The 22847-nt window shown below is 35.8% G+C and overlaps 1 protein-coding gene across 1 annotated transcript; it reads right to left on the reverse strand.

Annotated features, from left to right (window-relative positions):
* Positions 1-1412: 1412 nt before the first annotated feature.
* LOC308269616 (vomeronasal type-2 receptor 26-like) lies at positions 1413-20635 on the reverse strand (the record flags this gene model as incomplete). The annotated part of the gene is made up of 7 exons (XM_080704983.1): positions 1413-2332; positions 6607-6730; positions 7372-7596; positions 10686-10751; positions 13427-14236; positions 17134-17431; positions 20631-20635. 7 exons carry the CDS (start codon positions 20633-20635, stop codon positions 1413-1415), a joined length of 2448 nt encoding a protein of 815 aa, XP_080561109.1.
* Positions 20636-22847: the final 2212 nt, after the last annotated feature.

Genomic DNA, 22847 nt, shown 5'->3' on the forward strand with positions numbered 1-22847 from the left:
TCTCTGATTCTTCCAAGGCCTCTCCATTATGGAAGATCTTGGAATCTTCTAGATTATGAATGGGGCCATGTGACCAACCTTGGCAACAGAACATGAACAGAAGTAACTTTGTGCCATCTGGGGTAGGATGGTTAAGGAGTAGATGCCTTCTCTCACCACTCTCTTCTGTGAAGTCTGGCTACAAGCAGAGTTCAGGCTTGGTAGAGACTCACAATGGAAAAGGCAATGGTTTACAGAATAGTATGTTGAAATAACCTGTCTGTCATTTGAAATCGTCTACTTGGACTGTTACATGAAATAAATATAATTTCTATCTATTGTGTTAAGTATCAAAACATTGTTTTATTTGCAGGATGAAACCCAGGGGTATTCTACCTCTTGGCTATACCCAGCCCTATTTTTTTATTCTTTATTTTGAAACAGGGTCTCACAGAGTGTGGAGGGCCTAAGTAGCTGAGGCTAGCTGTGAACCCTGATCCTCCTGTCTCAGCATCCCAAAGGCTGGTAGTACAAGCTTCCACCACCACACTGGCTTGGTTTTGTTTTTATAAATCCTGATGTTGCCTTAAATAACACAATCTCTTAGAACCCGAAGCAGCTATAATCATTTAGACATAAGTATTAGTGTAAATCAGTCTACACATACTAAATTCCATTACAGAAGTAGACTATCACAGTGCTAATTGGGACAGTGGCAGAAATGAAAAACAATACTAAAAATTTATGTAGATAATGATACCTGTCTCAAGACAAGATTCTTGTATAATGTGGTTGAGAATAACAGAGAGAACCCTTGATAACATCTCCTTTTTTCCCCCCCAATGATGAAGCTCTGTCTTTTCCCTGAGGTCGTCATTCTAAGCTTTGATCCATGATAATTCACCTCATCATATACAAGAGTATATTCACTGTTTAGATGGTTCAAAACCTAGATTTTCTACTATCATTTTTATGAGAAGCATAATGATGGAGAAGCATATATAAACATCTTTCTACCACAAGATTCTACAAGTTCTTAAAAATTTATCTTTACATAAATAAGAATTCACAGCCAGAGTAAATTAACCAGAAGGAACCATATTTTTGAGTAGATATTATGATCTGATGTGAATGATTGTATTTCATTTTCACCTTAATCCTTTGCTGGACTTGCTCATATTTTGAAGATGAGAAAACTGATTCAAGGAACTGTGTGGTAGACACTGCACATCTCCAGCAGTCATCAGGGATTTTGAACATCTGTCTACCTGGACCAGAGCAAGTTTACTGGAAATGGCAGGCTCCAGTGATAACAGATTCACTTGATTACATACTAGTGTCATGCTTTAATGAAGCACATTTATTTCAAGCCGTAATATTGATTCATATTTTCATAACATTGTTCATTTCCTATCAATTATGTCACTTGAAAGTCAATTCGTTTGCCTTATAGAAGGAGCTTGCCCAAGTAATTTTTTCCTTGAATTGATGTCAGATCTCAGCAGAATCACATAGCACTTGGGAAGGAATATACACCCCAGTAAGCCAGCGCTGGAAGCCAGGATTGCGAAGGACTCCACAGCCACCATGGCTCTGCCTTTGGTGCTCAGGTAGGTGGGTAAGAAGCAGACCCACACGCTACAGAAAACCAGCATGCTGAATGTGATCATCTTGGCCTCGTTGAAAGTGTCCGGGAGCCTCCTGGCCACAAAGGCAGTCATCAAGCTCAGAAGCGCCAGGAAGCCCAAGTAACCCAGAATGCAGTAGAAGGCGGCGGGGGAGCCCTCATTGCACAGCAGGACCAGGTGGCCAAACTCTGCCTGTGAGTCCACATCAGGGAAAGGGGGAGAAGTTCCCAGCCACACCATGCAGATGCAGCCTTGAATCAGGGAGCCCAGGACGACGATAGCGTTGGAGCCTCGGCTCACCAGCCTCATCTGCGACGCCTTTCCAGGCCTGGTGGCTTTGAAGGCCACCACCACGATGAAGGTCTTTGCCAAAATAGCAGAAACGGCCACAGAGAAGACAACTGCAAAGAACACCTGTCTCAGGGCACAGGTGGCTGGGCTGGGCTGACCAATGAACAGCAAGGGGCAGAGGAAGCAGAGCATCAAGGAGACGAGGAGGATGTAGCTGAGGTTTGTGTTATTTGCTCTCACGATGGGGGTGTGTCGGTAGAAGATAAACAGTCCCCAAATCAGAGCAGTGAGGACAGAAAAACTAATGGCCACAGAGACCAGAACAACTCCTAGAGTGTCTTCATAGGACAAAAATGTCGGGATTTTGGGGAGACATTGCCATCCCGCCTTAACTGAATAATGATCTTCAGGACACTTGATACAATGACCCATATCTGGAAAGGACACATCTGGATTTATTCTGTTTCATTATTCATTTCCCAAAAATACATATAACAGATGTATAACCTCAAAAAAATCATTTTTGAATTCATAAAAATGTAATAACTATGTATATTTGACCATAACATCAAAAATAGATGAATACATTAATTTTTCTTTCAAGACAGAGGTATCAGCTATCACACACTTGATTCCATAAAAAAATAAATAAAATGAGTTGAATTGAGTAGGAACAGAGCACCATGAATTTTGAAAATGATGCAGAGCAAAAAACCATAGAGTAGAAAAAAATTATTTGATTATACATGAAAGAATGACAGAACACATTTTGAAGATCTATATATTAATTCTGTAACACCTGAGAAATCAATACTTCTAATGCTTATTGAGTATCAGTATTTGAAATTGTGTTGAGTGCTTTGTTTTCATTATACTTTTATTTTTATAACAATGCCAAAGGGATATATTATTCCTTTACTATTTTCAGTAATGAATACTGCTGAAAAAAATACATTTTAGAAATGCATTTTGATAGATGTTTCTGTTACTCAACTTAATTTTGGTGCATAATATTTTCAAATGAATATATCAATAGGGTTAAATACTTTGAAGAAATTTCAAAACACAGGAAGATGTGAACATTTATACATTAGAATTTGATTTGATTTGCTTGGAAAAATATTTGTATATGGCACATTTAATTACATTATCAACCATAGGTTTATATCTCAGAAAAATTTTAAAGAAAATCATTAAAATATTAAATATTTACATGCTTCTAATCTCTCCCAAGAGTAATACAAATCTGTTGTTTATTAGAAACAATGTCTTCTTTATGATCATTCTCAACACAGGGTAGGATTGGCTATCAGCACCACTCATTTTCCATCTTACTTTCTCATATGTAAATTTAAAATGAACAGTCTATTTCTTGAATATTAAAAGAAAGAAACACAGATAATCTATTTTGAAGAGAGGGGGAAAGAGAGAAGTAGGATCATTAAACAGACTATTACAGTGGTACATGGCCTGTTACCTACTAAGATAAAATAAAGCCTATGGACCTTAAAAGGAGACTGAATGCCTATTAAAGCTGTATAGGTAGTCTTTTTGCATTTAAATTAGAGATATTTCACTGTGATGACTTGAATTTGAAACACTGGAGAGTAGAAAGCATACTTTACAAAAACAGAGTATTTGAGTCATTGTAAAAATGAGAAGGAAGACAAAGCCATTGTAATAAAAACAGCATGCTACTGGCACAAAAACAGATACATAGACCAATGGAACAGAATAGAAGACCCAGAAAAAAAGCCACACACTTTCAGCCAATTGATTTTTGACAAAGGGGCCAAAAACATACACTGGAAAAAAGATAGCCTCTTCAACAAATGGTGTTGGCAAAACTGGTTAGACATATGCAGAAAATTGGAAATTAATCTCACTTTCTCACCCTGCACAAGAGTCAATTCAAGATGGATCAAAGACTTTAAAATCAAACCAGAGACCTTGAAGCTCCTTGAAGAGGGCATAGGTCCAACACTGCAACAGATAGTCACAGATAAACACTTTCTCAACAAGACCCCAAAGGCACAACAAATTAAAAGGTGAATCAATACGTGGGATTGCATGAAACTAAAGAGCTTCTGTTCAACAAAGGAAACTGTCAAGAACCTCAACTGAGAGCCAACAGAATGGGAGAAGATTTTTGCTACCTACCCCTCCGATAGAGAACTAATATCTAGAATATACAGAGAACTCAAGAAACTCAACACTAAAAAAACAAATCATCCAATAACAAAATGGGTAAATGAACTAAATAGACACTTCACGAAAGAAGAAATTCAAATGGCCAATAAATGCATGAAGAAATGCTCAACATCATTGGCAATCAGAGAGATGCAAATCAAAACTACTCTGAGATTTCACCTAACTCCAACTAGAATGGCCATCATTCAAAACACAAACAACAACAAATGATGGTGAGGATGTGGAGAAGTGGGAACTCTAAAACATTATTGGTGGGATTGCAAATTAGTGCAACCACTTTGGAAAACAGTATGGAAAATCCTCAGAAGAATGGGAACAAATCTACTATTTGATCCAGCAATACCACTTCTGGGTATCTACCCAAAAGAAAGGAAACCAAACTACCAAACTAATGCATGTGTATCTATGTTCGTAGCTGCACAATTCACCATTGCCAAACTATGGAACCAGCCAAGATGTCCATCAACAAATGAATAGATTACAAAACTGTGGGATATGTACACAATGGAATTTTGCTCAGCCATTAAAAAAAACTCAGTTACATCATTTTCAGGGAAATGGAGGGAACTGGAGGACATTATGCTAAGTGATATTAGTAAGTCACAAAAAATAAGAAATCAGATGCTTTCCCTAATATGTGAAAGCTAAAGAGAAATGGGTCATAGGAGGAACTCCTATGAACAGCTAGATGAAAAATGAAATCCTATAGAGGAGCAAGCAAGACAACCTAAATGAGGGGATGGAAGGGGGAGGAAGAAGGAAATTCTCTAGAACATGCAATGTACTTAAACATATCAAAGTCAACTACTAAGCCAAGCAAGGGAAGGAGGGAGGGAATGGGGTGGGAACTGGGTAGGGGTTAAATCAGTGATGTGTACATATATGTACACACAAGTATTTTACCCCAATATGATGTATGAATATAATGTACCAATAAAAAATTTTTTAAAAATGAGAAGGAAGTAATATAAAATGTATAATTTGGAAAAAATTACATATTAGTAAAATTGACTGACTTGGGAGTCAAGGATGTTGCAAAAATTCACTGATGAAAGTACAATGAGAAATGGCAGAGCAGTTATGAAAAATATGTACAGTAAATCAGAATAAAATAAGGTTCTGCAAAATTTATATATGTTATATGATCCATATTAGATGGGTATATACAGAAATATCTCAAGAGAATAAGCTAAGCTGAAACGTGGAAATTATCACCCCGAAGAAGGTGGTTGGAATGTGGGAAATCAATGGACTACTGCAGCATTAGGTGAAAATTAAAACCAACAGAATAAGGAGAAAAATTCTAGGAGCCCTTTATATTAATGGATTCATAATTGAACGAGACTCCTCAGTTGCCATTGTTTGCTTCTCTCCAAAGTCAGGCAGTAGGAAGGTGAAGGAAGGAAAGTCAATGGCATAGGCCTGAAAAATTATTCACTTTTGCGTTAAGGAATTAAGTATCACTCATCACTAGAAATAGGTTTCACTAAGGATATGAGAATTAGAGGAATTCTTACATGACATGTATGACTTCCTGAATCTTTTCACCTCAGGAATGCAAGAGTACTTTGGTTTTCTTTGTTCTGGTTGTAAACAATCTAAATTTTTATATGTGTAACCAAACCATTAAAACTTATCAACCTTGGTACAGAAAAATTATAAAACTGTATTTTCCCCTTACTTACTTTCCTAAGAATGAATGTTCCTAATAAAATGGCTACAATTTTTTCTTCTAGAAAAATAAGCACAGTTCTGTAATCTGTCTCACATCCCCACTATCCATGTCATCCCTAGAGATACTACTTGAACATATATATGGGTTTTTTTGCATAATGATTCAGGTAACTTTGCAAGAACTTTATTAGGCACTTGGGTGCTTCAATTCTCCATCCTATAGGAAATTCTGCCAGTGATTTACCTAACTTAGAAATTATTGAATAGTGATTTTCTTCCATGTTCTCTACTAACTTTATTTTATTCCTAGAGAGCGTATTGCCTGTGATAGACTAATTCAGTCCAATTCCTTTGTAAGTTATGAAAAACCACCTCATTTGTCTAAGAATCAAATAAACAATTTGATGTAGATTAGTGAGTAATAAAGCAAGGGTCCTGTGATTTTCCCCCTGGTTCTGTCTCTCAGTTGTCTCAGATCCCAAAGCATGTGATTCGTTAGTATCCACTAATCTCTAGTAACCTGATTCATTAGTATCCTTCGGTACCATGGAACCCATTAGTATTCTCAAATCTCCATCGTCCATGCGGTGGACATGATGTGCCTCCCAGATGTCTAAGACACTCCTTTTTATCTCACCTGCTGGGAGCGCCATCCACAGCCTCTCAGAAACTGAGAGTTTATATCTGAGGTAGAGAATGGAAGAGGTGTTCTTCCTCACAGAGTTCAGATTGGGTCTCTTGAATGTGCTCATTTCATTTATTGTTGAGTCATGTCTCATGGTGTTCCTTATCCACCTTCAGAATACTTTTCTAAAATGCCTACCTGTTTCATTTGCAATCTCCCCATCTGGGCAGGGACTACACGAATAACAACAAAATGGCTTTTTTTCAATAGCTCTTTTTATATATCCAGGGGGACAACTATGCCCGCAAACAGCAGAAGGAGCCTATGTAAGAGAGATGGGAAGAATATCAGCTGCCCCATAAACAAATTGAGCAATACCATATAGGTGGGAGATTCTGAATTTATGTAACATAACTTAACCAAGAATTTCCGAACTTGTGGGAAATGTCTAATGGCTGTAATGTTCCTCATTACTATGCCTCACCTCTCTTAGAGTATATCGCTGAAAGTTTTGGGTTAATAATATCTAAATGAGACCTAATATAAATACATATATTACAGTACAATTTAAGTGATGATTTTTTAAAATATCTAATTGAGACAATTATAATCCAAAACACATTTCTTTTCTCTCATCAGAGTCAGACATTCTCATTACCACCAATGCCATGAACATTCTAGAATCCATCTACATTAGAAAATTGCTAAGTTGATCAAATCCTGCCATGTAGGCACCAAGGTCTATTTAATCATTTCCAGGACTAACAATCTGTCTTTTAATTCAAAGTAAATTGTTTTCTGGTTCCAAGGCCCAAAGTTCACACTTTTGGCATTATAGCAAAGCAGAAAGTGAGGCATAAAGTCTTCACTTACTGGAATACAGAAGGTGACCTAAATTCTACTCTGTGAGGGCTCTGGGATCTAAGGAATGTCACCAGGGTGCCTACCTAAAATGATTCTCACCTTATTGTGGCGCTCACCCCACATTATCAGTTCATTATTTAATGACAAGTGCTGAGAATCATGTGACTTGAAAATGAACTCTCCAACCTTCACCTGGGCTTTGGTTCCATTAAACAAAGACTGATAGTTAAAGATGTCAAGTCGGGTCGTTGACATTGTCTCTTTCACAGTTTCCCCCTTACCAATGCTTCTTTCAAGTTGACCACTTTGCAGGAATGGATGGAGCTGAAAGTGAAAATAATTTTTAGACCTTGAGTTCACAAAGCATAAAAATAACACAAACAACAACAAATGCTGCAGAAGATGTAGAGAAGTGGGAACTCTTAAGACACTGTTGGTGGGATTGCAAATTAGTACAACCACTTTGGAAAACAGTATGGAGGATCCTCAAAAGAAAGGGAAACATATGATCCAGCAATACCACTTCTGGGTATCTACCCAAAAGAATAGAAAACAAACTACATAATTAATGCGTGCATATCTATGTTCATAGCTGCACAATTCACAATTGACAACAATTCAGCCATAAAGAAAAACACACATCATTTACAGGGAAATGGATGGAACTGGAGGACATTATGCTAAGTGAGATTAATCAGTCGCAAAAAATAAGAAATTGGATGCTTTCCCTAATATGCAAAAACTAGGGAGAAAATGGATCATAGGAACTCTAGACAAAGAAGGAGATACTATAGATGAGCAAATAAGGCGACCTAACTGAGGGGATAGGAGGGGGGAAAAAGGAAAATTCTCTAATGCACATGAAGTACTTTAACAAACCTATCAATCACTGAGCCAAACATAAGAAGGAGAGAGGAGAGGGAAGGGGGAAAGATTTGGGTAAAGGCTAATTGGGTGATGTGTGCATGTATGCCTCCACCATCTTATATGCCATCAAAATGTATGACCACAAAACACCAATAAAAAATTTAAAAAAGCACCAAATAGGAACAATTACTTATTACTTCAATACACCCTATTGTTCTCTATTGGAAATTATAAGTAGCAGATGTGATCTATGTACAATACATATATGAGCTTATGAATTTCATAAAATCTACTTGTGAATGACTAATATTATCTTAATTTTACAAATTAGAAAACTTAATTTTCCATGATCACACAGACGTTAAAGGGTGAAAACATACTTCTTTAAGCATTAGCTTGTAATATTTAAGTAAAAAGAAGTTAGATAATGGGTTTAAAGCTCTATGCACAGTGATTACTAAAGAAAAATATTTTTTCTTTCCCAAATGAAACATAAACCACTTAAGTAGCAAAATAATAATATGAAATTATTTTACAACTTATAAGAATATAAGCTGTATTACTTTAAATACATCTTTTTCCAATTGCATCACTTTTATATACTTAATTTCCAGTTATGTATTTGGAATATTTTCATGAGAATTTTTTATTTTGGTTTATAAATTGTATATTGAAGGAAAGCAATATCATTTCTATAACATTAATGATAAACTGTTCTTTAAAAAGTTGAATCTGATAAGTTTTAACTAAAAACTTGTTTTGCAACAGTCAGTACATAAGAAGTATTTGCTGATTAACCACTTATTTATTGAATGGCATATTCTTTCCTTGAAATGTGTAACACTTCATTCCCCCAAAGCTTATGCTAACAACACATACATGCAAATTTTATAATAAAATATCTAAAATTAAAATCTGGAAAAACATCTATTGTAAAAGCTTGTGCAACATGAATATCAGAAAATGTGAATTAGGTGATAGATACATAAGAGACTTATAAATTATTTAGGAAAAACTAAAGAATCACTTAAAATGCATGTATCCTATTTTATTTCATTTTGTTTTAATATGTTTTTATTTGTGAATTACAATTAAACCTCTTAATGAGATTCAGAGTGATTGAAACATGCAAGTTATTAGCACTTGATGTCTTACCCTCTGGATCCATGCTGGTACATCCCCTTCCTGGCACATGTTATTAAGATTGGTATTGGTAATTATGTATAGGTACATGGCATTATTTAAACATCTCCGCTCCCCCTCTCCTCCCATCCCTGCACACTGCCATTGCTCCAACAGAATCTTTCTTCCTTTGTCTGGGAGTCTCTTCTTTACCTGATTTCTCTCTAGCTTCTACACGTGAGACAAAACATATACCCCTTCACTTTCTGAGTTTGGTTAATCTCACTTACCATAATATTCTCTAGTTTGATCCATTTTCCTGCAAATGATATAATGGCATTCTTTATGGCTGAGTAGAATTCTTCTTCTTTTTTTTTTTTTTTGGTGGTACTGGGGTTCTTGGAAGCCCTTCTACCTCCGGGCTACACTCCCAGACCTATTTTTTTAAATATATTTTTTATTTGGAAACAGGGTCTCTTAAGCCAGCGCGGCTGGCTTCGAATCTGTGCGATCCTCCTGTCTCCGCCTCCCAAGTGCGGGGATTACAAGTGTGCACCACCAGCCCGGCTGGCTGAGTAGAATTCTATTCTGTGTATTTATCATAGTTTCATAATAAATTTATCTTTTGATGAACACCTATGTTGGTTCCATAATTTGGTTATTGTGAATTGTGCTCCTCTAAATAGGGATATGCATGCATTATACAATACAAAACTTTTATTTTTTTTAGAAAGTTGAAAATTCACATGTTTTAACAAGTAAACTTTAATTTGTATGTATAAAAATACAAGTGTGTTAAGAGAAAAGTTGTTTAAATTTGTCATATTTGTGCTGAAACCAAATGGAAGTTATTTTCTTATAACATACGTAAAATTAGTGTTCAAATAACAAACTAAAAGTTTTTAGTAAAAAGAAAATAAGGTAAACAAATAACTAAAATCTAATGTATGTGTATGTATGTTAATAATGTAGTCAGGCATGGTAGTACATGATTGTACTCCCAGTACCTGGCAGGCTGAGACTGGAGCACCACTGGTTCAGCACCAGATTCAGCAACTTAGAATAAGACTGCAGCAATTTAGCAAGACTCTGTTTCAAAATAAAACATAAAATAGGGACAGAGGTATACCTTAGAGGTAGAATACTCTTGGGTTCTATCTTAAGTACCCCAAAGTACTAAAAACATAAAAATAAAAGACTTCAAATTTTTACTCTAAGATGTAAAAAGCTTGTGATTATTGATAATAAACATCCTGGATGTAGCTAAACAAAATTAAAATAAATGATTCTTCTTAAATACATCAGAAAATTTTGGTCACATAGCAAACTGTCACCCTGAAAACTAAAGAAATAGGCAAATATTAAAAAAAATGACAGTTTATTGGGAGTAGAAGTTGGATCCAAAAACCGGTAGAAAAACTTACACAAGAATTGATGAGCTGCTGAAGACTAAGCAGGCACCAGTCAGAGATGAAAGCTTCTAGATGAAGCTTGAGGAAGGGATGAAGAGATGAAGCTTGAGGAAGGGAGCAAGGGAACAACTCTTTCATGAGTTTTAAATTGTAGGCGGTGCCAGGTTCTTACAGTAAAGACCACAGAATAATCTCCTCCTGCTTTCAGCAGGGGGAGCAAACAGTTATTTTGAAACCTGCTTAGGGCTTCTTGTTCACCACAGACAAGGGAACCTGTTTTACTAAAGCCTAATCAGCAAGGAGGGTGATCGTACTTAACCAACTCAGTTCCTTTCCAGCCTTTCAGACTAACTTGAAGAAAAGAAAAAGAGTTAAGAAACACTTGGGAAGGTACGAGCCAGGAGCACAGGCCCTCTGGGAAAATGAGACTTAATCCATGATCATGGAATACTTTCCTCCTCCTTTTCCTTATCCCCAAGCCAGCAGGACGACTGTATAAGGAAATCATTAAAACTGAAATAAGTGCAAGGCTTATATTTTTCTGGAGTTTCTAGGAAACCCAGAGATGTTAAGAGAGACAAAAATAAAAAACAAAAAAGAAAACTGAAGCCGGAGAAAGCTACATTTAGGGACCACTTAAAAATATACATTCAGGTCGGGAGTGGTGGTGCACACTTGTAATCCCCGCGCTTGGGAGGCGGAGACAGGAGGATCGCGCAGGTTGGAAGCCAGCGGTGCTGGCATAAGAGACCCTGTTAAAAAAAATTATATATATATTATAATATTTATTATATATATAATATATAATATATAATATATAATATAATATATAATATAATATTATATATTATATATAATATATATATTATATATATATATTAGGTCTGGGAGTGTAGCCGGGAGGTAGAAGAGCTTCCAGGAACCCTAGTACCACAAAAAAAAAAAAAAGAAAGAAAAAGAAAAAGAAAAATATACATTCAAATGACAATTTAACATATGAAAAGATGTTCATTATTTGGTAAATAAATGAATGATTGGCAAATTATCATTCGTTCCTGTAGTGAAATATTATAGGAGAATAAAAACAAATATAAAACTTTACTTAATGAAATTGGATTATATATAAAATATTGTATATTTTAAGAAGAAAAAACAAATGAGTCTGGGCGTGGTGGAGCAAGCTTGTAATCCCCACGCTTGGGAGGCAGAGACAGGAGGATCGTGCAGGTTTGAAGCCAGCCTTGCTGGCTTAAGAGACCCAGTTTCCAAATAAAAATGTATAAGATAGGTCTGGGAGCATAGCCTAGAGGTAGAAGGGTTTCCAGGAACCCCAGTATCACCACAAACAAACAAACAAACAAACAAACAAACAAGAGAATGTACTCCTGCTTGCCCATTTGTGCATAGATATGAATTATCCTCAGGAGGAAATATGAATAACTTATTGAATTCAGTTATCTTTGATAAAGTCCACATCATTGACCATTTATAAACAAGATAACTAAGCTGGGTGTGGTGGTACACACTTGTAATCCCAGCATTTGGAAGTCTAGGACAGGATGATCATGGTTTGCGGACAGCCTCACCTATCTAGTGAGGCCCTCTGCAACCTAGTGAGACTGCTTCAAAATAAAGAGTAAAAAATAGGGCTGGAGGTGTAGCTTGGATGTAGAATGCTCCTGAGTTCCGTCCCCAGTAACACACACACACACACACACACGCGCACACACGACAACTAGAAAACAGGTGCAAAATAGTAATGTAAGAGAGAATAGATTGAGAAACACTACAAACTTTTAAAAATGGCTTTAACATGGGGGGTTAAATAGTTTAAATTGTTCATAAAACAGAAAAATTCTTATTATTTAATAAACTGTAATATTTTATTAGTCACTTAATTGAATAATAAAAGAGAAATTTCCCAAATATATCAGAAGTAATTTGGGAAATTGAAAAAAACTTAAGCTGTTATCATGAGGGCTATAAGAGGCCATGGTAAATGTTATCAACATGACTTGTTTCTATTTTGCATACCTTTGTAGAAAGAATAATAAAGATATGTGGATTTAATAGAAAGAGCATATTGAAGGTTGCATGATATGAATTGAGTCAATGATGTACCATTTTGCCCATTTTTATTTTAAAGAAGGTATTTATCCTAAGACCCAATTAAAAAAAAAGAAAATATAAAATGAGATATTTAGATTGCATAGAAATAAAGGTTCTTTAAAATGCTCCATAGCCGGGTGTGGTGGCTCACGCTTGTAATCCCTACCCTTGGGAGTTGGAGACAGGAGGATCGCGCAGGTTCGAAGCCAGCCTTGCTGGCTTAAGAGACCCTGTTTCTAAATAAAATATAAAATAGGTCTGGGAGTGTAGCCTGGAGGTAGAAGGGTTTCCAGGAACCCCAATACCACCCAAAATTAAAAAGTATTTATGTTTGTGTAAATCCTTTGAATTAAATATATAATTTTACCAAAAAAATAAAAAATAATAAGGAAAACATGTATAGTTACTAAGGGGGCTAAATATTGTTGTTTAAATATACATAGGGTAAATTTACCCTAATTATAAGCATTTCCCCAAGCATAATGATTAACTCAGTGATAAATATATTATGAAGGTAGAATTAAGTGATATTCCAACTGCTATTTTCCATAAAAAAGGATCTTTTCCTCTCAGTGAATCATGAAAATGAAGAGCCAGCCCATGGCCCATTGCCCCAGGAAAACACAGGAATGAACTATTTCTACCTGCCAAGGATGAAGAGGGGGGCTCCCAGCTTTCTCAAGGGATTCTTCTTCCTGTCTGAGTGAGAGTTCTTCATGAAGTGCCTGGGCAATGGCGTGCACAGCAGCATACACCTTGTGACTCTGGGCCGAGGTGTTCATGTCCCAAACATGCAGACTTCGACTTGCCAGGGTGTCATTTTGTGCACATCGACTCAATTTTCTGGTTCCATCTTTAGACAAATAAGGACATTCAAATATCGCGGACCACACATCCTGGATAAAGATATCACGAGGATATTTTGCAGGCTGAACACTTCTGAGAAAATCTTTAAAACCAGGAATCTCATCCATATGGAAAGAAAATGATAGCCCTCCACCAAAATATGTGTAACTATGACTTGGTCCAAAGGGTAATGTAGTTATATCCCAATCAGAGGTTGTGACCAAGATACTACCAACTATATAATTGCAAAAAATTCTATATGCAAGTCTCAGAAGAGAATATGTGTCACCGAATACAATGCTGACTTTTGTAGATGTGAATCTTTGAAAAAAAAAGTAAGTGTCAAATGTCTCCACAGCAGGAAACTCTGGAATCTTTTCTGCAAACGCAACACACAGTCCACTGTTGGCCATTTCTTGGGTCATGTCCCTGAGGAACGTTTCTCCCCTGATGTCATCCGGAACCACAAGGCCAACCCAGACCCAACCAAAGTGCAGCAGAAGTCGGATGATCCCCTGATACAGAGCTGCGGAGTCCCTGGGAAACTGGTAGAGAGACGGGAGCTGGACTCTGTCCCTGAGACTGAGGTCAAAGGGACCATAGCTGATCTAAATAGAAGACACAGTTACTATTTGTTATGATGTTTACTCATCATAATTTATTTATTCTATTTCTTTTTATTTATTCTATTTCTTACATAGACTAGAATAAAACAATTGAATATATACAATTTATGAAGAAATATCCATTTATTTTATATCACCTATCACTTAATTTTCATTTATTTTATTTTGTATACTATTTCATTTCAGTTGTTTCTTTTAAGTCTATACCTAGATAAAAAACACAAAATTTTAATATACTGTTTTCATTCTAGTAATGTGAGACTGCAAAGATTATATGAAATTTTGGCATTTTCCATATTAAGATCTATGCTTTTTCATCCCAGGAGTAATGAAATATTAATGTTCTAGATATTTTTCTTTTACCCATAAATATATTTGTAACAACAAATATATTAAGAGAAAAACAAATATACTAAGCATTTTATAATCCACAATAGAAAGAAGTCTACATTTACGTAGGATCCCTGTGCCTTCCTATTACCTTTAGAATGTTTAGTTAACCCAAAGTGAAAGATAAAAGCTGGATCATTTTCCTTCTCTGTATCCAATACCCTCCTGCTTATAGCACAGATAACTCAACTGAGTTGTCTATACTACGATTCCTACATGTCTTTTGACTTTTCTCCTTGAGCCGACTCTATAAGATATCCCCAGGGTCTTTGAAACCTTCAAAAACTAGATAATGATGACTAATTTGTTAATTCAAATGGTCATTTACCAGAACTCATTTCCCTTAATCTGCCACTGGCTTAAAACAGTTTACCATTCTTTTTCCTTGAAACATGTTTTCTTAGTGAGTTTCCAACATTTACCTTTCTAAATTGATTTCTATGGTACATATTATCATTGTAATTTACTACATTTTACACATCTCCTGAAGCTCTTAGTATCAGAGAACCCCAGGGCTCAGAATGGGATCTGTTCCCTTTTTTTCACAAATATACAATCTCTAAATAATCTTTCAAATTTTTATGTCCACTATAAAATGGAACCAAAAGCCTAGATCCATATATCCAAATTCCTACTGGGCATCTAACTTTAAATACTTAATAGACAGGGTAAAATGATCAATTAAAAATTATGATTTTTGGATAAAAATCTCCATTGAATGCTTGTGAACATGCTGGGTGAATGAATGAGTGCTTTAAACTTCTAAGAAAAATTAAGAAAATATTATTAAAGTATAAAATAGAGATGAGAATCTATTTTTAAGAAGAAAAAGGAATTCAGAAAAGCATTTAATAGAAACAAATATAAGCATAACTTTAATAGATAAAATTAATAAGATCATCACAATTTTTACATTTGTTTGATGTTTCGCATTTGATGAACCTCCTTTAAGTAGTGTCTATTTTTATATCTGTTTAAATTTTTCAAAAATTTGAACATTTTAAGGTATTTATTTTAGATATATGTATTTGAAACATATTTGATGCAAAATCCTATTTTATATAATATAGTTTGTAAGACTTAGATTTTTTATAAGAAGCCAGGTGTGGTGGCGGACACTTGTAATCCCTGCGCTTGGGAGGCAGAGACAGGAGGATCGCGTAGGTAGGTTCAAAGCCGCACTAGCTTAAGAGACCCTGTTTCCAAATTAAAAAAAAAAAAAAAAGGTCTGGGAGTGTAGCCTGGAAGTAGAAGGGCTTCCAGGAACTCCAGTACCACCAAAAAAAATATTTTTTTAAAAAGAAAAGAACAAAATCAAAACTAACACAAATAAGAATGGTCTAAATGAGTGCTGTGTGCATGTATGCCTTTACCATCTGGTACTCCATTAAGATGAATGACTACAATGTACCAATTAAATAAAAGAATAGAATAAAGTTAACTTACCATTCCTGACCAAAGTAAAGTTTAAATATCCATAAAAGAAATAAAAAAGAAATAAAACTAATATACGAACCTAAGTAAATGAAAATAAAATAATCAACATTAAATGACTAAACTAATGGAAAAAGATTTTATAAATAACATGAGGAAGGTACTGGGAATTGTAATGCCTTATTGCTGGTAGAATAAACTAACTTTTTGGTGGTTTCTCTTTCTTTTCTTTTTTTATACTTGAGATTAAACACGGGGACATTATACCTCTAAAATACAACCACAGTCCTTTTAATATTTTTATTTTGAAACAAGGTCTTCTTAAGTTGCTAAGACTGGACTTGAACCTGTGATCCTCCTGTCTCTGTCTCCCAAGTACTAAGATCATAGGTATTCGCCACCACACTTGGCTAAATATTTTATACCAATTTTCAATTCAACCACCAGCATTAAAAATATGAATCCATTTGGCTCAGAAATGTCACTATGAGTGAATTAAAAGAAGTTATCAGTGATCACAAAGAAGTTTTTTAGAGCAGGGGCACATTGAAAAACTCTTCATCATAGAGAAAAATTGAAAACAAGCTAATTGTTTGACATAATAAACCCAAGGAAGCTTGTACAATGAATTATTGTTTTAATTTAAATTGATGTTAAAGAAAATAAATGATCATAACTGAAATGCATTAATAAAAATTACACTTTAAAAAGTTGAAAAAATCTGAATAGAATTGCCATACATCCATGTATTTATGATGCTCTGATTTTGCATAGAAAGACAGGATACTGTCACCAGTAAACATAAAAAAATTCTCTCTGATTAGTGAGGTTATCACTTATTATCTATATACTCTTCTCAATTTAAAAAGTTTTCAAAGAAAATTTTGATTAAACAAATGCATTTTATATTATGAATAAGTTATATATGAGAAAAATATAACTAAACAGTAAATTGTAGAGAAGACACATGCATTTTCAATAGGCACAAGTGAAATTTAGAGCATTTATTACTCTGTTCATATGTTTAGCCTTAAAAGCCAGACTTCTTCATTTACCTGTGGGACATTGTAGAGATTTAACACAGGGTAACTGTGAGTTGATAGTGCTGTTGAAACATCTCCTACCACGGCTACCAGCTCGCCTTCCTTCTCTGACCTGCAGTTGTAATTAGGAACTGGAGGACTCTTTCCTGACAGCAAAGACATGGAACTCGCCACGGCCTTCACCTCCATAAAGTCAATATTGAAGATGTAGAAGCCCAGAGACATATTTAATAACATATTCGGGTCCTTGTTGATTTCTTCTACAGCAAAAACCATGGCCAACAGGTGTTGATAATGCTTAGGAAAATTCCTAGAATGAAAAGGTGAAAAGAGTTGTATTGTAAAACAAGAAGAGTCATTCCAAAAATGCACATGGAAATGTAAGAAATGAATAGGACATTGTATGTTGAAAGAGTTGAGAAAATTAGTGTCCCCCAAACAATCAGACTAACAGTCTTGATTATTGTCAACCTTACAATTTTGGCTTTCTGATGCACAGCTTGAATCTAAGAAAATAAGGTCAGAAACTGTAGTAAACAAAAAGCGGAAGGCATTAAAATTTAAAATGTATACTTTTGGTGTGGGACACAGGGCATATCTCAGGAAAAATATAGTTCACTAGATTACCATAGAATACACAAAGGGGTGTGGAATAAGCCAATTTAAATGGATATAAGCTTAAATGTTCTCAACAAAATGTCCTACATCTTTCTACAGAAAAAAAAGTAATTCTCAACTGCAGATTGCTTTTTAAACCTTTCTTTGTACTGCAGGAAGCCATATACTTACATAAAAACAAACTGTGGCAAATAGACCGTATCTTGAATACCAAATATGTATTTGCTGTCACCAAGAGTTGCTCTTAGGGAAAATAGTCCACCAATAATGAAATCCCCATCTTGAAGGTATCCAGGAGAAGTGGGTATATTTAATGCAAAGATACAACTTTGTTCCTGGAATACAAAGACAACAATGAGCAGAAGAAAAACAAGTAATTTCATATTAACATCCATGAATATTAGTATAATTGACAGAGCCTCAGAATCTATGGAGAATCTTCTCAAGAGCTAACAGTACTTGAGCAGACTGTGTTCAAAACATATGCCTCTCCAATCAACATGTGGCCGGTTTATAAAGTATTTGCTTGGGTCTGATGCACGTATGCCATGATTTGCACCTGCTCTGCCCTCAAATCATAGCCCATTAATACAGTTAGTTTCAGTCTCCAAGGGTCACAACTCTCTAACTTTATACTTGGTAGTTGAGTATCATAGAAAATTATATCATCAAAAAGAATTGTTATTTAATCATTAAAAACTCCCAAGGAATTTTTTTTTTACTCTCTGTGGGCTCAGGGTGATTAAATTGCCAAGATAACTATAATGAAATTATGTTCTCATGGGTCAGGCAGCTTCACTCAAACCATGTCTGCATTATTATCAATATTTAATAATATGTGAAGTCACAGACATCAGAGAGGAGGATATTAAAGTCAAGCACAGGTACTTTACTTGACTCCCAGTGATTTAATGCTTGAATAATCAGAGACAAGTAGGTGTTGCTCATGGTTTATACATGTGAAAACAAGCCCAGAGTGTTTTCATTTAAAACACCATTTCTCTTCATTCCATATATTTCATCCAAATACCCACGGACAGATAGATATATAAAGAAAATAAATTATATATGCATAACAGAGTATTATACAGCCACGTATTAGTGCAAAGTCATGTTTGAAATTGAAACGGGTTTATAGAATTACTAACCCTTTAGCCTAGCAATTCTATTTTTAAGAATCTATTTAAAGTCATATTCACAAATGTTTTGTTCTTTCTGCCTCTAGATGCATGTTTCCTTGTAAGAGATGAAATGCCTCTTCTGCGGGGTCAATCTGGGAAAATCATTATGTTAGCTCCACCCAGCCCTGCCTGCCTTCCTCTTGGGGACAGGAATAGCCAGGCTTTGCCCTGGGAGAGGACCATCCCTTTCTATCTTTTACTCTTGCCAGAATCATCTTGGAAATGAACTGACCAAAAGAAACATCAATTCTCAGATTCTTCCAGGAGTTCTCCCTCATGGAAGTTTTCAGGGTCTTCTAGATTCTAAATGGGGCCACGTGACTAACCCTGATGAGCTAACATGAACAGAAGTTACTTTGCAAATTCTGGCATAGGATGGTTAAGGAACTGAAGATTTCTTTCACCAATTTATTCAGTGGTGGTTAGGAGCTGACTCCAGGCATGGTAGAGATACAAGATAGAAAAAACAGGTTCACAGAGTAGTATGTTAAAAAAAAAACACCTGCTTTCAAATGAGATCATCTACTTTGACTGTTACACGAAGGAGAAAATTTGGGGTCTATTTTTTTTTTATAACTACTGGTTTTGCCTTAAATAATATAACCTCTTAGTACCTGAAAGTGTTGCTATCATTTAGATATCAAGCCCATGTAAATTAGTTCAAACATTAAACTTCTTTATATAAGTATACTATCACAGTGCTAATTGGGACGGTGGCAGAAATAAACAGACCTAAATTTATATGGTTGGTGCTACATTTGTCAAGACAAAATGTTTTTCTGATGTGGTAGAGAACACAGATCAACACTTGACAAGAACTCATGGAATCCTTCTGTGTGTGTGTGTGTGTGTGTGTGTGTGTGTGTGTGTGTTATGGTTGAACCCAGGACACTTAATCTCTGAGCTATACTCCCAGTTCTATTTTATCTTTTTAAAATTTTTTAAATGGTGCATTGTAGTCGTACATCTTAATGAAGTACAAGATGGTAGAGGCATACATGCCAATTTGCCCTTACCCAACTCCCACCCCATTCCTCCCCCTCGCTCCTTCTCATGTTTGTCTTAGTGATCGCCTTTGATATGTTTGTGAATGCACATCATGCACATTAGGAATTTTCCTTCTTCCTCAGTCCCATCCCCTCAGTTAGGTCGCCTTATTTGCTCATCTATAGTCTCTCCTTCTTTGGCTAGAGTTTCTCCTATGACCCATTTTTCTCTCCAGCTTCAGCATATTAGGGAGAACATCCTATTTCTTATTTTCTTGGACTGACTAATCTCACTAAACATAATGTTCTCCAGTTCCATCCATTAATTTTTTTTACTCGAAACAGGGTCACATTATGTTGTGGTAGGCCTCACTATGCTGCTGAGGCTTACCTCAAACCTGTGATCCGTCTGTCTTAGCCTCCTAGATACTAGAATTACAGGAATGAAGTGCCAAATCTGGCCCAATGGGATACTTCTAACGTGGGGCCACAATATTTACAAAGATAATGTTTGTATACAGTATGGACAGTTAATTACATCAGGGAATCCAAAAGAGTCTTTTAAATGATTCCGAGAAACCACAAACTCCCAAGTAAAGTAGTATTTAGGCATAAGCTTGACTAGGTACTTAGTCAAATGACAGAAAGAGATATTATTGGTCTTCATTATTTCAAACAATTATATAATTTCATGGATGTATTTTTGTAATATCTACTAATTTACCGCATGTTTACACAGTGCTAGGTTTTCTGAAAATGGAATGCATGAGAAAGAAGGTTTAAAACTGGTTTCTTTCTTTTTCTTTTTTTTTTTAGTGGTACTAGAAATGGAACCCAGAGGCTTTCTACCTCCGGGCTACACTCCCAGACCTTTTTTATATTTTATTTGGAAACAGGGTCTCACTAAGTTGCTGAAAGCCTCACTAAGTAGCTGAGGCTGGCTTCGAACCCGTGCGATCCTCCTGTCTCAGCCTTCCAAGCGCGGGGATTACAAGCGTGCGCCACCACGCCCGGCCTTAAAACTGTTTTCAATTACTGAGTCTACATCATGAGCAAGAGAGAGAAAATAAAATGACTAAATAAAAAAAAATACGAACTAAAACTTTCAAATCTTCCACAAGCTTAGCATAGCAGTCAGGAGAATAACTGCCCCTAACGATCAGTTCTGTGGGTTTCCAAGAAAAAGTAGTGTCTTGTATCTTAGAGTGCCTTCTTCTAGGATAAATCCCAAAGAAATTATAAAACTGAAAACTATATGTGTTATGATTTTGATGATTGCAGGTAGATGTGGAATTATTATAGCTGGAAAATGTTTGTTATTAATACTACAAACACTAGAGTCATTGGAAGGAACACACATCACAGTCATAAATGGTACTAATTCTCAGTGATGACAACATGTTTTGTGATTATAATACTAGGAGTTAAATCCAGATGCATTCTACCTCTAATCTATACTGCCAGCCCTTTTTAATTTTTTATTTTGTCTTACTAAGTTACCAAGTACTGGCCTTGAGCTCATCAGCTTCCTGTATTTGCTTTCCAAGGACTGGAATTACAGGCATGTGACAGGGTGTCCAGTTCAGGTTAGCTTTAGAAACCTGTGAACTACACTGCAGAGTGTGTTTGGAGTTTTTGTCAATTTTCATACCATTGTTTTATATCAAAATATAAATATATCAAAATAATTCATAGCAAGCATGTTGATTTCCAGAAGAACTTGAGAACAAATGGTTTGGGCAGCAATCTAAAGCCACAACGGGGAACTATTACTCCATGAATGAAACATGATAAGCTAAGCCAGATGAAAATATTTTACCTGTGTTTGCTATGTATGTATTCTCGTCCCATCAATTCTGGTTTGTTAAGACAGGTGACACTCATAGTTCCTAACATAGTGCTTAGACAGGGTGTACATCCAGTATTTGCCAACTCACCGAATATTTCATAGGATTCAAAATAATGTGGAGTAGAAAATATTGGATCAAACAAAAGAATACCTGTAGTCTATGATATTTAGTTTTTCTAGCTTCTGTTCCCTTGTACAGATCAGAAATGCAGAAATGCAAAACAGTGAAGGGAGAGCAGAGCCCTTTCACACTTGAGACCCTCATGACCTTGTCAAAAAGGAGCCCTCTCCTCAGTGCCGGGTGCCATACCTATAATATTTGACTCCATTCACATATTCCCACAGAACCTGTCCAGAAAACCATGGCTCCACACAAGTTCTTTTTAGACCACATGACTTCATATTGCCCCTCTCTTCTGAAAAATTTCTCTCCCCTTTCCTGATTTATGTTTCTCTTTATATTATTTATATATAACAATATATAAATATTATTACACACTATATTAGTTTACTTACAAACTTTGTGTATTGTTTCTTCGTCCACTGGAAAATATCTACCATGAAGGCAGGGAGATTTCATTTCTGCTTTTCCTGTCTTCGTTTCTTCTTTATTTTTATTTTTATTTTTGGTGGTACTGGGGATAGAACCCTTTTACCTCTGGGCTACATTTCCCAGACCTATTTTATATTTTATTTGGAAACAGGGTCTCTTAAACCAGAGAGTCTGGCTTCGAACCTGTGTGATCCTCCTGTCTCCGCCTCCCAAGCATGGGGATTATAAGTGTGCACCACCACGCCTGGCCCCTGTCTACATTTCTAAACTGTAGAATAGCACCTGGCTCAATAAATGTCTATTGAATGAATAACTTGTGTGTGTGCGTGTGTGTGTGTGTGTGTGTGTGTGTGTGTGTGTGCCCATGTATATGCATGTGTGAGTGTGTATATTACTGTATTACAGTGGGGCAGAAATCATTTTACAATTCTTTCTCGCATGCCAGTGATATGGTGAGTAGTCTGCTAGCCCTCCCTCTGTTGAGATGCTGGACCAGCGAAGGACAATGAGAACGTAACATAAAAAATTCTCTCGAGACA

This window comes from Muscardinus avellanarius (genome assembly GCF_963383645.1).
Source record: "Muscardinus avellanarius genome assembly, chromosome: 11".
NCBI classification, from domain to species: domain Eukaryota; kingdom Metazoa; phylum Chordata; class Mammalia; order Rodentia; family Gliridae; genus Muscardinus; species Muscardinus avellanarius.